General features: G+C 37.9%; 2 protein-coding genes and 1 long non-coding RNA gene across 4 annotated transcripts in view; 1 reads left to right on the top strand and 2 right to left on the bottom strand.

Annotated features, from left to right (window-relative positions):
• The window catches only part of LOC135100747 (low density lipoprotein receptor adapter protein 1-like), a 25,303-nt gene extending 20,483 nt beyond the window's left edge, over positions 1-4,820 (bottom strand). The window contains exon 1 of one of the 2 annotated variants that reach the window (XM_064003983.1): positions 4,668-4,820. In XM_064003983.1, coding sequence (XP_063860053.1) covers positions 4,668-4,754 — 87 coding nt within the window. In that variant the 5' untranslated portion in view covers positions 4,755-4,820. Of the gene's footprint in view, positions 1-4,495; positions 4,634-4,667 lie in introns of those variants that run through there. The other variant, XM_064003985.1, reaches the window with a different exon arrangement.
• The window catches only part of LOC135100750 (uncharacterized), a 54,173-nt gene extending 44,816 nt beyond the window's left edge, over positions 1-9,357 (top strand). The window contains exons 2-3 of the long non-coding RNA XR_010268903.1: positions 2,961-3,051; positions 9,230-9,357. This is a non-coding gene — a long non-coding RNA (uncharacterized LOC135100750). The remainder of the gene's footprint in view (positions 1-2,960; positions 3,052-9,229) is intronic.
• LOC135100749 (uncharacterized) lies at positions 7,830-13,348 on the bottom strand. The gene is made up of 3 exons (XM_064003987.1): positions 13,188-13,348; positions 11,470-11,633; positions 7,830-8,055 (listed from the first exon to the last, which is right to left on the bottom strand). Exons 1-3 carry the CDS (start codon positions 13,234-13,236, stop codon positions 8,005-8,007), a joined length of 264 nt encoding a protein of 87 aa, XP_063860057.1. The 5' UTR covers positions 13,237-13,348; the 3' UTR covers positions 7,830-8,004.
• Between the last annotated feature and the right edge of the window lie 1,860 nt (positions 13,349-15,208).

The following is a 15,208-nucleotide window of genomic DNA, read 5'->3' as shown; positions in this document are numbered from 1 at the left end:
AGAGAGAGAGAAGGGTCGGGTAGAGGGAAATTTTTTTCCTTGTTGGTTTTACCATCCTCTGCAGGCCAAAGGCCTCCCCTGTAATGAGGCGGATGACGAATGAGTCACACACACACACACACACACACACACACACCATATGTATACATTGTAATGGAACTAATTATTTTTTTTATTTTTTATATGAAAGAAAAGAAATTACCCGTGGCTAATTAATGTTTAGGTTTGCTTTTAGAGAGAGATCTTAGTAATCAGTAAATATTTTTCTCTCTATTCTTATACGCAGTTAAATCATTGCAAGAAAAAAAAAAGTTCAGATGTGAGCGAGAGACATGCACAGCTACTTATTCTCAAACCATCTTATTTTCAAGCATTCGTTGTTTATTGTTTTTTGCTTCTTTCATATTTCACTCATTTACTTCATTTCCTCTTCCGATGTACATGTTGCTGATTCTTTGACGCTTTGTTCTTTTATCATGATGATTTTCAAAAGCCAAAGAGATCATGCGTTGGCTTTGGCTTTTTTATTGGTATCTTTTCCAATCGATAATCCTGGAATCATGAAAACACCATTTAAAACTTTTGCAGCCTTCACTAGAACCTGTTCAAAGCAGTAGAGAAAAGGCACCAAAGTGTTTCAGAATATACATGTAGTCCGTTGCCTGCCGGGCGGATGGCAGGCGGTGGTCACTCATACTGAAACGCTAAACCAGGCAAGCATGCAAGCAGGTCGTGTGCTGCTTTGAGGCTGTGCACCTGATGGTTATGCTGGCCTGGAACTTTAATTGTCTTATCTCAGAGAGAGAGAGAGAGAGAGAGAAATGATAGGGTAATTTCAGTCTAATGATAATGCGTAACTAATTAATCCGAGCCGCTACATCTTATGGCTCTCAGGACCATATTCTGAAACACTTCTGCGTCGTTTTTATTTTTTATTTTTTTTTATGGTTCTAGTGACAGATTAACAAGATATCTCATTATTAACAGGAGAAACACTTCAGAACCGAGCTAATCATCTCTATGGCCTTTGAAAATAGTTGTGGTGAGAGAGCAGAGTGTTTCAGAATATATTGGCATGGGGGACGGAACCCTCTGCTCATACTAGGAATACTGCACGAGACTTTTACACAGTCTCTTTACGAGCACACCGCATGATGTATCTCTCCTGTGCCTTACAAGCGATAGACAAGCACTCGTGGCTTTGAAATGTACACGGATATTACTTGAGAATATTGTCATTACTGCTCGTATCTACTCAAGCGTGGCGAGACGAGGCGGCTGAAAGAGAACAGGTTTAAGGGAGAACTGAGGTAATCCCCCCGCAACGCTGAGCCCCTTCATTGCCAGCCCCGCTCTCTCGGTGGTGCTGCAGAATTGTGCCTCTCTTACTTAGGCAGATGATGCTTTGTTTGTATTTTTTTTCTTTTTTTTTCAGTAAGTAACGTTGTACACTGAAGCTTTTTATACGCGACGTTTTTTATTGGTTATTATTTTAATTCTTGTTTTTGTTATCATTATTAGACAGAATCCATTAAGGAGCACATATTTGGCTGTGAGATTAGGTTAAGTTTAAAATAAGTAATAGATAAATAAAAACAGGACGTTGGTTGCACATATAACTGATTTATATTTTATGTATGTAACTTTACGTGCTAAAAAATGTATTGTCATCCGCCAGAGTGAGACGACGGTAATTCTTTATATTTACCTTCTTACTTTCCAGTCACACCCTCTATAGGTAATTTCACGCAGGATCTACATTTCATCTTCATGGTGGTGTCATTGACCATTAAAATTAAGGAGGAGAATACCCATCATTTAAATTTCCTTTCATATATTTTCTTTCCTTGCAAGTTAAGTCAAAATATTGTCCCCTCTTTGTGTATCAGAAATTTCCCCCGCGCTGTGAAGTGAAAGTATAAACATGTTTGGGTATCATAAGTGTGAATGACCAGCAGCAGCAGCAGCAGCAGCAGCAGCAGCAGCAGCAGTGGGGCTTGACATGAACCCGATGCACGCAATACAGATCCGAGAGGGCACGTGGTGATTTCTACCTAGCTACCTGCCTCCCGGTGTTGAGTAGGTTAGGTTGACCGTGATGTGGATGAAGAAACACACACACACACTCCTCTTGTAGCAGACTGTTTTTTTTTCCACTTATAGTTGTTGCATCGCTGATCTAAGTAAGTTAATGATGGAGAGAGAGAGAGAGAGAGAGAGAGAGAGAGAGAGAGAGAGAGAGAGAGAGAGAGAGAGAGAGAGAGAGAGAGAGAGAGAGAGAGAGAAACAAGTGATGCAATAATGATGGTTTATGCGACCTACATCATCATTGACCTAGCTTGTGCCTGCCCACTCCTCCCTCTCCACTCTCACTCCTTCCTCTGCTCTCCCCCTCTCCCCGCATCTCTGCATGACCTAGCTTGCGGTCCCCCCCCCTTTTTTTCTCTCTCTCATCGCTACTCCTTCCTCTCTCCCTCTTTAGCGTGACCTAGCTTGCACCCCATCCCTTTCTCCATCCTCACTTCCTCTGTCCCCCTCCCAGCGTGACCTAGCTAGTGCACCCCGACCTTTTTCCCCTGCCCACTCGGTATGACCTAGCTAGCGTCCCCAATCCTTCCCTTACCCCATGCTGTTCTACTTCTTCACGAGTTACAGAACTGAGTTAGTGTTGTCATATCCATGTAGTTGTTTTCGATACACAAGGCTGCAGGTGGTTTTCACTTCTCTGTTCTTCATCGTCAGGTTTGATTAGTTTTCAGGTGGTTTTCACTTCGTCGTTCTTCGTTGTTAGGTTAAATTAGTTTTTAGGCGGCTTACACTTCGCTGTTCCTCACTGTTAACGTGCCACGAGTTTCATAAAGATAGTGACAGGCATCGATATTCATGTACTCACAGTGCGTCTATATACTCAATGTTAAAGGAAAACGCTTGCTTAAATATGTGTTTTTTCCTTCTCACAGTGTGCGGCAGAGAGAAAGGCACAGCAGGAGTTAAAAATGAAGAGATAACTCCCCAAAGTTCATCGGTCTTCTGCTTATGGAGGATGATAAGGTAAGCCGAGGTGAGGCTGTGTGTTGTGCAACCCGTTGGTGTACCAAGGAAATTCCATTCATGAAGATTCATCCATAAAAGTTTCACCCATAATAGTTCGCCCCTTGATAAATGCCCACTCGTCTAAGCCAGTAAATATAGATGCAGTGGCCTTGGGAAACATTTATCTGGTACAACTAAGGACCATATTCTGAAACACTTGCGCTGAACCCCGACTACTTCAAAAATCTCTGGTTGAAGTGACACTGGTTTTAAGGGTGTTTTTACTGTTCTTGTGACAGATTAACAAGATTTTTTACGTTATGAACAGGAGAAACAGTCTTGAGAACCAGGCTTTTCATCTCTGTGGCCTTTGAAAATAGACGTGGTTAGAGAGCAAAGCGGTTCTGAATACTGGCCTAATACGTAAGGGGGGAAGGGAAGCGTGTGGACTGGAGGTGGAGGCAGGGCTTGGCGGCGACTGGGTTTTGTTACCTAATCTATACACATCAGAAGCATCACTTCGTGGAATCCATTATCTGCGTTCATATCAGGTACTTAAGGTGTGGGGGTTAAACCGAGTACGTGTTTGCTTGGGTGTATATAAGTTCAAGAGAGATTAGCAGGCGAAGGGGAGTAGGAAGTGGGAAAAGATGCAGTGAGGAGATGCACGGGAGAGAGCGACGTGGACACGGCTGAGTTATTTGCCAAGACGTTGTTGTGAAGAGCGTCCGTCACCTCCTGCTGCTTGTCTGTCTGTGTGAGCGAGATTGTTCGCGGTGCATGAATGAAGAGAGGAAATTGTGACGTCTGCACACTCTTGCCTCAGAATAGAACAGACACTGGTGCACCTTTCTCCAGCTCTCGCGCAACGTTATCTGCCCTTACAATGTATAGGCGAGTTTTATTGTGACTAATTTTTTTCATTGATCTATGCACTACCTTGGCGTAGCTCATAACAACGTTCTTTTATGTACTCTACCATTCAGGGATTCATTACATTCAGGACTGAGACTGACAGCAAGGGATGAAATGTAGACATGTCAGCAATTAATCTTCCGTTTCAGCCACTATCAAATGCCACCTCGAGACAAATTCAGCGAACTGTTGTTTTCTTTCCCAGCACACATTCCTGAGTATGCTTTGTTTGTGCGCCCTTGACGGATAGCGATGCCCCAAGCATACAGATGCGGCGTGGCGGGCAGCACACCAGCATCAAGCAGGCAAACACTACATGTACTAGTGTTGTTTTCACTTGATTTAAGAATTTGGCCCGTGTGTGAGACACGATCAAGACGGAGTGTTACAAAACCCTTTGCTTCCCTTTGACTATTACACACACAGACACACACACACACACTTATTGATGCTCTCAGTTACCAGATCCGTGCCTCACACTCAGAGCGTTATAGTATTTTCTTAACGAATGGTGAACAACAGAGGAACATAATACTGTTCATAATACCTGCATTATCCATCCCAAGTGCTAGGCGGAAGACAGCTTTCCACAACACCACGAGAACTGCATCTAATCACAAGTAGTATAGCACCCAAACGCCAACCTTTAGTCCCATATTTTGACCACTCATGGAACGGCAGACAACTTTAACTTGTGAAGAGGAAAGGAAATACTGTACCGATAAGACAGCAAGGCAGCAGCTCTGTCCGAGGAAAGTCTTGGGAACCTTCGTGCTTCTGCGGGAACAACTGACAACTACTGTCATTCTACAAGATGGAAGGGACACTTTATCTTATCGGAGCCTCACAGCATATCAGCTGCAAAGACTTCGTTACCCCACCGATAAAATTACGTCCATCCAAGTGTTACGTGTATGATAAAGCGAAAATGATGGTGTGACTAAAGCAGGATGGAAAAGTATAGATGGTCTTGATCTGCCCCGCCGCCCTCTGGAGATCTATTGGCATCTACAGGGTGTGTTGATGAGTCGCCAGCCGCACTGGAGTAATTTATATTTAGCGCTCAGGAGAAGGGCTATCTATCCTGTCATCCCCGCATTAGTGGTACTACTACTACTATAACTACTACTGCTTCTGCTTCTACTCCTACTTCTACTTCTACTTCTACTACTACTACTACAATTGATGATCATAGGAATTGATAAAAAAAAAAAATCACCCTGCTCATTCTACTTTGTAAATCATAAGAAAATTTAATCCATGGAAATTTACCATCCCGTTCTCGCCGCCGTCTTCCATCCCTACCCAACGAAAAAGTAAATAAAATAAAATAAAGAAATTATGGTTTATCAACAAATGTTAGATTTCATTTGTTGATGCTCTGATAAGGAAAAATTCAGTTAGGAAAAAAAAAATAATTACCGATTTCTATTTATTTACTTTTATAACAGGACATTTTTTTTTCGGGGGAAGAATTAATATAAATTATTTTTCACTTATATATTTATTTATTTTTACTGTTACCTTACCGCGGTTGTGGTAGGGAGAGTGGTGGGTGAATTTGTGTTGTAATTTTTCAATATTTTAATGTGACTTTAGTGACAAAACGTGTGCAAAACAGTTGCTTGACTTTTCATTAAGTACTTTATTTTTTTTTTTTAGCTATTAGTACAGAAAAATTCATGTGGAAGTTTGTAATTGTTTTGGTACTATAATGAATCTGTTAATGTATATATATATTTTTTAGGAATTTTCACAGTATTGCTTCTTCATTGTCAAAGGTTTGGAAATATCTATTAAATGGATACTAGAAGGGTTTCAAGGTTCATGTTCTTGTGTGACCTCTGCACACGACATCATTGTGAGGTGTTGTGTGAGCATGACCTTGTGTTGATTCCACTTATTCCCGGCAATAAGTATCTGTCAATTCAGGTAAGCTAAGCTGACCTTCCTTAGACTTCTCGCACACTCTCTCTTATTCTACTCATCATTGCAGAAATTAACCAATATTTATATTTTTCATTCCTCTCACCAATAATCTCTAAAGCTGTTTCTATTTATTCTCCTTCTTACAACTATTTAAAGAGAGGAATATCAAAACATTTCCTTGAATAAATTCACTAGGTAAATATGTAGTACTGTGTATTGTTTGTAGTTTGCAAATAGATATAAGGTGTGGTGGTACTGAACTCTTTCACTGCTATGTGGTATATCTTTCCTTAATCATATACTATAGAGACATTGCTTTATTTCTCCAGACAACTGTAAACATTAAAATTGTCAAAAATTTGGAAAATACATTTTTTTTTAATCCTTTTCTTTTCTTGTAGGTGCTTGTAAAGATTGTACAGTGCTTTTAATGCTATGGATTATTGCATATTGCAGTGAAGTGGTTACCAAGCTTGTTGCAAAATGTGGAATTTGAATGAGTACAAGCCATGATTACATAGATTAACCTTGCAGGAGAATCTTGAGTATGCAGAATGATTTTGTTATCTACAAGATATATGAGATATAATCAGTGCAGGAGGTGGAGCAGGTACAAGCTCAGATGTTCTCAATGATATAACAGAGCTGTTCCTTCATAATGAAAGGGCATAAAGCTTTATGGATATGAAACTTTGGGCATGAAGGTGTGTCAATTTAGACACAATGAGACTAGGATGGTTAGATAGATGCATGGTGCCTCTTTGAATTGCAGACACAGTGAAATCAGGATTGTAATGAGAAACTGACAACATGGAACTTGAATGCATTTGTGATATGTTAAAATAGGAGAAATCAAAGTGGTGTGGACATGTGGAGAGTTTTCATGAAAATAATTGAATGAGAAGAGGAAGAAGCATAAAAGTTGACAGAGATCTGTAATCAGTTAGCCAGAAAAACATAGACTTTACAGAACCAGAGATTGTCATTGATCTGTCAGAAGTAAGAATTATAGTCTTCTTCATTAATGCCGAGAAGAAATTGATCACACCAATCTCAAAATACTAAAAATATCAGCAGATAGTACAACTTTAAGAAAGTAGTGTGTGATAATAAGTTAGTATTAGGTCATAATTTGAATTTCACAATTCTTTAGTGGATACTAAACAGTTTCCTTTAAGAGAATACTACTCCACTGATAACAGGTTCTTCCTCCATCCTTTCAAAATGCATGTCTGAAGGTGTAAGCATTACTCTGCTATAACCTGAAGGTTTAGGACTACTATTAACTAGTGAGTTGAGTAATAATGTTCTTGTCCCCAAGTTGTTTATCAGTGATGGAAACCCAACATGAGCCTTCACACCATGAAGACTACATATGGTCACCAACAACACTTTTCATGCTTACCAAGCAAAATTATTAAATCGGTGAATCATTGGTGGACACCTGCAGGTGTGGATAATATTGAAGGCAGTGCTTGTGTAATTTAGATGTGATTCTATCATGAGAACCAGATGTCATTTATTGATTCTTTTAACTTTTCTTTTGTCAATACTTACTTTGGGAATTTACTTCTATTAAGTATTTCTTGAGTTTCTACCTAGGAAGAATTGTGTTTGTTATACTAAGAGTGTGTACCTTGAAGACCATAAAGTCTTTAGTATAAACAACTAAATGCACACAGATTAAGTACTGTACTTGACATTTCAAATACTTTGTTATGTATGAATAATGAAGGCTGGCAAACTAGATCCACTTCCTTCACAGCACAAATACTGTACTAGTTCTAAGATCTTATGATGAGTACATAATTGTTGAAACCAGTAAGTACTGGATTACATACCTGTCTTCAGTAAAAACTATAGGTATGCTGTAGGTTTAATTACTACCTGTTTTGTAGTAGTGTGTTGCTGTACAATTTTGTCATTGATAAAATGAAGAAGAAAAATCTCTATTTCAAAGTACTTTTAATTTCTTTTAAAAGAAAAGCATGGAATGAAATAAATTAGTATACCACAGTTTTTTGTTATTTACAAAAGATACATTTTAGCAGCGGAGCCCACACGAGGCACACACTCTGTGTCAGCTGACATCCATGTCGCTGTATGTACATGAGAGCAGCAGCATTACTATCCCATCTTGGGGGCCATTCCAAAGTCAACCATGTCAGACTCTGCCAGCTGAAAAGTAGCAATATTTACTTTAACAAACATATATAATACATGTAGATTGCTTAAAAAAAAACTTATAATATGGACTAAGAGTAAATTAAAACTTAGTCTAGTTATGATAGCAATAATAAATTAGTCAAGTGGGTCGGTGTAGTCTTTCCCATTATATTCACCTCTTCATCTCTTGGTGCGATTCTATTTGAGTGTGTTGCATTTGGTTCATGCTCACACTCAGTTTGCCTGCCATCACTGTAGGCAAAAATCTCTTGCTAATGAAGCTCGAGTCTCTTCTAATTATACTTGCATTATGAGAATAATTTTGAGCTTAGACAAAATGAAATTGATTGTAAGTGTTGACAAGAAAGTCATAACCTAACTGTATAAGAAAATAATTGACAAACATCCAGGGTTGGAAAAAGCCTGTTTAAAATTTTTTTTTAAACCCAACCCACTTTTTTTGGTGGGGAGGGGTGTGTTTATTGTTTTCTTTTGCTTATTCCTCATATTTATATGTAAATCAGTTTAAATAAGCTATTAAAAAGTAATCTACAGTGAAAGAAAAGTTTTGAAGTGTTATCTGATACAGATTGGCCCTGTTGGACAAAGCCTGTGTTAACTTGTACTTTACAGGACTAGCACATTTTCTGTCAACTTTCTGAAAATTGACAAGTTTTTGAGCACACCGTGCCACACATGCATAGCTGTTCATCTGCACTCTCATTGACAGTAAATGAATAGGCAGTGTTCCTATTTTCTATAAGAAATTCCTGTGAGAGACATGTCCACTGAGGATTATTGATGGTATCCATTTCACAAGAGTAGAGAAATATAGACCTTCCAAAAGTGCAAACATCTATTGAACCACTGTTTGCTGTTATAGCTCCACAAATTAAATGTGATGACACATGAAATTAAGTGATTATATATATATATATATATATATATATATATATATATATATATATATATATATATATATATATATATATATATATATATATATATATATATATATATATATATATATATATTTTTTTTTTTTTTTTAATCAATTTAACTTAAAAACAATAATGTTTACTTTGCATATCTTTATAATATAAACATTTGCTAATGGATTTTCACTTGACATCAAAATTTGATAACCCTCCTCTGTGAAGACAATCACTTCTATTTGATGATGCAGATGCAGAAATACAGTGGAACAGGGTAAAAGCTGATGGAGACGAGAGAAAACAAAAAAAGCTGGTGTGATGGCGCCTAACTTCTGGTAGTGTGAGGAAGAGAGATGCAGTCCAGCCACATAGACCAATTCTACTTTTGCATCACCTGACTGAGAAAGACAACCTCAATCTTCTCTACCTTTAGTTCCTGTCACTGCCCGTCCAATGCACAACTCCCACTTGCAGTTTAAATTGGTATTTAATTATGTTTCACTTTGTTACAATATATATACTAATTTTTAGCTTGCTTGAGTAGTTGTGTTTTACCAGCTTGCTTACTTTATCATGTGTTTATACAAGCTCACAGGACAGTACCACTCCTTAAAGGAATACACCATTCAGGTGAAGTAAGATTTGATTTATGTATACTGCTGGTGAACTTTACCTTGTGTAAATTATGGGTAAAGTGTACCAAGAACAGACATAAATGCAGCAAGAATCAACAACAAACTTGAAACAATCAATCTTTTTCTTTATCCAAAGTTGCAATGTCGCTGATTTTTCTTACGTTATAACAGCAATTCCTTTTACTGTTATAAGCCAAGATGTGAACATATTGTATTAGATATGAATTTGTTCTCTCAATGTGGTCCACTTGCATCTTTGACAAGTATAAAAGCACTTCATCAGCACTATATTTCTGACAAAGAATCAATCCAATACAGACCTTTATATAGGGTGATAATCTTTAGTCTTGAGTTTACAGGTCTTGTTAGGTTACTTATATAGAAGCAATAAGTTGAGATTTTGACTGAATTAAAAAGCAAGAAGTGGCTGAAGAATGGTATTATGCCTAAGTTTTGAAAATCCTGTCATCAGAAAACTTAGATTGGCTTTTGGTTGAATATGGATGTATGTGATTTGTGTTTAATGGAGTGTGAAAGGTATATCATCACTGTATGCAATGTGTGTGTGTTCATTTTTTTTTCAGAATTGAGCATTAAATATGAGACATGGTTTTCTTAATAATGATCATACAGAGATCACCTTTACCTTCATCCCCCATACAAGACAAGAAATGGAATGTTTATGAGCTGGTGGGTGTATGTTGGTGATATAGCACATACCTTTTTGACTATCAGCATTCAGTACTTAAATGCACACCATCAATATAATGAAACATCAGTGGAGGGCAGAGGCAAATGAAGGGAACAAGCTGGAGAAGTGATAAAATCATGGCCGTGCCCTACCCAAAGTGAGCAGATCCTACTTTCTATAGCTGCACACCATACAATTACTATCTCTGTTTTCTTGTTCTCCTAATTGGCAATTGTTTGCCCTTGGCTGAATTCTTGTACCCAAAACTTGATAGAAAAATGTGTGAGTAACTTCACTTTTTTCTTTTACTGTTGGCAGATACTATTTTTAGTGGTGACTGGCCAGAGCCTGAGATTAGTTATTAATAGGATACAGGGCCTTGAAGTTGCTGTGGTGGATGACATGGCAAGTTGCATTTGATGGTAGGTGTTGTGGATGGTATTAAGTTATGGAATACAAGTGTGCACATATTCATGGTCAGTCTGAATGGGAGGAGCTTTGATATGAGTAGTATGGCAGTTGCTAGTGCTGGATCATGGGTTATTTCATGATTGCCCAAGAAATAAACCCTCATCAGTGGGACTGTACTAAATCTATTTTCTAATGATGTGGCCCCTGTGGGGATTCTCCTGATCATCTCTGCCATATCAGTGACAATACTTATCTTTCAGTCTCGTATGGTAAACTAATTATTTCTTTAAGATTAATTCTTTAATTCTTTAATAACAATGTAAAATATTATGATTGTTTAATTCCTTTGATTATAACAGCAGTCATTTTAATGTTTATGCCATGACACTTGACAACTCTGCTCTCCAACAGTCATTCTATGGAAACTTCCCCTCCTGCACCTGCGTGTGTTTCACAGTCAGTAGAATGATGAAAAATATATATTTCTTAGAAGAAAAGGCCAACATTGGACCTTTATTTTCAGATCATCCTAGGTACAGCACAGGTAGATTTGGCAAGGCAGCAGAGGGCTGAATACCCAAAGTGGCCACACTTAAATGCCCTATACAGAATAGATTTACTATAGTCCATCCTTTGCCATTTCTCAGAATGTTCAAATAAATTTCATATCTTTTTGTATACTCAGTAATTCTGACACAGCCTACCACACAAAACTTACAAGTAATTCTGACACAGCCTACCACACAAAACTTACAAAGGCTAGAGTGCCACCAGCGACCAAAATCCCGCTGATGAGGTGGAGGTTGTTCTTCCTTTGCTTTGCATTGTAAGCATCTTTCCATGCACCTTGAGGGACGGGGAGCTCGGACATGGTGGGAGGCTTGAAGTCAGCCACAGATCCCATGCCACGTCGTGAAACTGTTGGGCAGACCACTGCATTAGGACACAAGGCTATGCCATGCACTACAATATTTGATTCATTCTTATTTTAATGTGATCCTTATACTTATGTTGAATATGATAGGTTTTTTGTCATTATAAGGTTCATTCTCATGGCACTGTACATTAAATAAACAATGAACAATGATAATAGAATGTACTCATATATGCTATCTATTTAATGTACATTCAACTTGATCATATATACTGTATATATATTGCTTCTCATATTTGCCTGTTAAAATAATAGGCTGACCTCTCTTTAGGTGATAGCCAAGAATTGGCACATGCAAATATAAAATCACAAGAATTCCCTCACATCTTAGTTACAAGCTCGTGGGCCATTAGTGGCCACCAAGTCCATTTGTTGAGGACCACGAGCACTGGATCAATATATTGATCATTCTTTTAATATGAAAAAATATTTAGGAAAAATAGCTTCACATGCATAATTTTAAATGTAATTATTTGTTACTTGCCACAAGCATGTATCCAACTGAAAATACATATAAAGGATCATTATGTCTTGGAGATGGCATAATTAAAAAAAAAAGTATATCTGGTACTCTTAACATGTAATGGAGTTTATGGTCAAAAATATTCTTTTTGATGTATGTTAGTTTCATTGAAGACTTAGAAATTCCTCACTTTAGCCCTACAACACCTCACCAATGAACTGATGGACCTGGCAGGAAAGCAACTAGGGGAATTCTGTTGCTAGGTGGTTCTGGTATCCGATTGTATTTAAATTCAACTGTTATGTGGCCAAGACTGAAGCATGGTAGTTCTCCTTGTATGCTAGTTTTCATGTCCAGTGGGGTTCAGAGCAGCTAGATAAGGCATTTCCAACAGTTTTAGTTGTAGGATCCCAAACACATCAAAATACATAAGTATTTAGAGTGTAACCTTATTATTGATTGAAAATGCTAGGATTGACTGAAAACTAATATTTACAAGGATATGCTGCCCGAACTCTGCCTTCCCGTTTTACGCCCTGGTGTAGATTATTGTCCTGGGAGGGAGGGAGGGAGCTATGAGGGTGTTATCAGTTGTTTCTCTCTCTCTCTCTCTCTCTGCACGCAGTAATCAATACAACCTGCTTGCTCTCAATCGATATATCCCTGGTGTGCCTGTGTGCTGGCAGTCAGGGTAAGAGGTGCAGGGTATTGGTACCCCTGCCTGGGCCAGTCAGCTGAGAGGTGGGCCAAGGGTTGCGTCATGGCCAAGCTGCTCCCCTGCACTATATTTAGCTACACCCTACATCGCCTTCCCTGATGCATTTATCATCGATTCCAGGCTTCTGTATGAAAGTACATCATTTACCACATTCACCACACTCACTAGTCTTTCCATGGGGTGGCCAGTGCCGTCACAGAGGAAAGGAAAAATCTGTAGGGGCCGGCAGCTTCCCAAATTGTAATGACGCAACCCTCTTGCCTCACGCCGAAACGGAAGCCGAAATTCGGCTCTTCTTTACAGATTGGGATCAAGCAGAATGTGTGACGTAGTTTAGACACAAAGTTAGAATCTTACCTGTGCCCTTCACGGCATTGCGGGCGGAGAGAAGTGCGCGGGTGTACATATTTGCTCAAATGGCTGACCCTCTCTGGCGGCTGCTCTGCCTCCTCCCGAGATGGTGCTGCCCTCTCTGGCCGCGCCGGCATGCCAAACCATCGACATCTAAATAATAGTTTCACAGACTTTTGCCCATTTCGTTAATTTATATAAAGGAAAAAAATAACAATAATAAAATATATTTTTCTGTATTCTATAGAATTCAGAAGCACCAGATATCTTGTTTCACATTTCTTGGATAAGGTAAGTATCCTAATGGATTATTTAGCAGGAATATGCCGTGTCATTTATAAAACAGCACTAAAAAATATAAGTGACATATTAAGATAATTAGTTGTTTCTTTATAACGTCTTGCGAGAATTAAAGATTTGTAATATAACAAAATCATACATACTTAACTGCATCTTTGATACTTGCACAGGGAAACATTTTTATATGTGGGATGTTACCTTTTGAATTATTGTCATAAGGTCAGCATGTTAGTTTAAAGATGGAATTTATAGAATATTGAAGATTCTTGAGTAACGAGATAACTTTGGCTCTCGCTTGACTCCTGACCAGTGTTGCCAGGTGTGCAGTTCCTCTGCATTGGGCTATTTATGGAGCGGGTTAGCGGTATTATGCTTTGGGTGGCATTGTAATGGTAGGTGAGGAAAGAGGAGTCTGGATTAATTGAAGGTACTACTTCTACCTATTTATTAGTCGTCATTATTCATTACCATTATATTTATGGTGATAATTATTTGCCCCTCCCCGAGCTCTGGTCACTCAGGCGCTCCCCACCCCTTTAAACTAAGAAATGTCACAGAGCAGCTACTTGTTCATCTGGGATAACTTGTGCATTTGCTTTAGCGCGTTAACAGTTAAGCACAGAAGCTATATGTATTTCTGATGAGTGGATGTATATGTATCCACAATCTCCTTATCTTAAGCTCCTTGTAACATTGTGTATGTTCCTGAAATAGACTTCATACTAGCCGAGCTTAGAAATACGTTAAAGCTGTGGTGTTCGGGAGGTAAATGCTTGACAGACACGAAGAAATGTTCTGAAATAAATAGTAGGGATAGGAAATTAAATGTAAAGAAACTATGTGGAAAGGGAGACCTTTCTTTTCTCCCTCGTTGACAATGGCAGTGCAGCATCTCCCCCACCACCCAGATGAAAAACTGATCGATATTCTCTGTTATGACGTGTGTGTATGTCACACTGGCTGGGACTCTGTGAGGAAAAGGCATTTTTATTCAGGTTATTTCATTAAATTATTATTATTATTATTATTATTATTATTATTATTATTATTATTATTATTATTATTATTATTATTTACTAGTACTACTACTACTACAACTACTACTACTACTACTACTACTACTACTACTACTACTACTACTACTACTACTACATATTTTCTCTCCTATCCAGAAACTTACTTTGGGAGCTGTTTGCCTAAGGGAGATATTGTGTGATTTGGTCCGGAACGTTAAAAAAAAAGATTGCACTTGTTATTATACTAAATAAGTTGTTATATATATATATATATATATATATATATATATATATATATATATATATATATATATATATATATATATATATATATATATATATATATATATTACATACGGAATTTGAGCTCTCTTAAGATTTAAAAAAAATAATAATAATGATAAATAAATAAATAAATAAAATAATGTTAGTAATGTTTTTGTCTTGTGAGCGCGTTAGTTTTGGTTGAAGTGTATTTCCCTTGGCTTCACTTCGGTGCTATAAGGCAACACATCCCTGCTAGTGTAAATCTGAGGGCTTGCTGCAGGAGTGGACATGATGAGCTGCCTAATGATAAGGAATGAAAGAAGGACAAAGTGCAGCTTACTCTATACCATTAAGTATGAATAAATACATAAAAAAAATTAAGATAAATAAACAACTAAATAGACAAATAAAGAAATATCAATAAAACATGAACATTTGGGAGCT

The sequence above is a fragment of the Scylla paramamosain genome, chromosome 5 (assembly GCF_035594125.1).
Source record: "Scylla paramamosain isolate STU-SP2022 chromosome 5, ASM3559412v1, whole genome shotgun sequence".
In the NCBI taxonomy this organism is placed as follows: domain Eukaryota; kingdom Metazoa; phylum Arthropoda; class Malacostraca; order Decapoda; family Portunidae; genus Scylla; species Scylla paramamosain.
This window is presented reverse-complemented; position numbering and strand designations above follow the sequence as displayed.

Bases quoted from the DNA above. Each gene is read 5' to 3' on its own strand.
- LOC135100749 (XM_064003987.1), bottom strand. From the start codon at position 13,236: ATGTACACCCGCGCACTTCTCTCCGCCCGCAATGCCGTGAAGGGCACA. The intron at 11,634-13,187 runs GTAAGATTCTAA...TCTGCCCAACAG, and splicing joins CAATGCCGTGAAGGGCACAG to TTTCACGACGTGGCATGGGA. The intron at 8,056-11,469 runs GTAAGTTTTGTG...GCTACTTTTCAG, and splicing joins CTGGTGGCACTCTAGCCTTT to CTGGCAGAGTCTGACATGGT.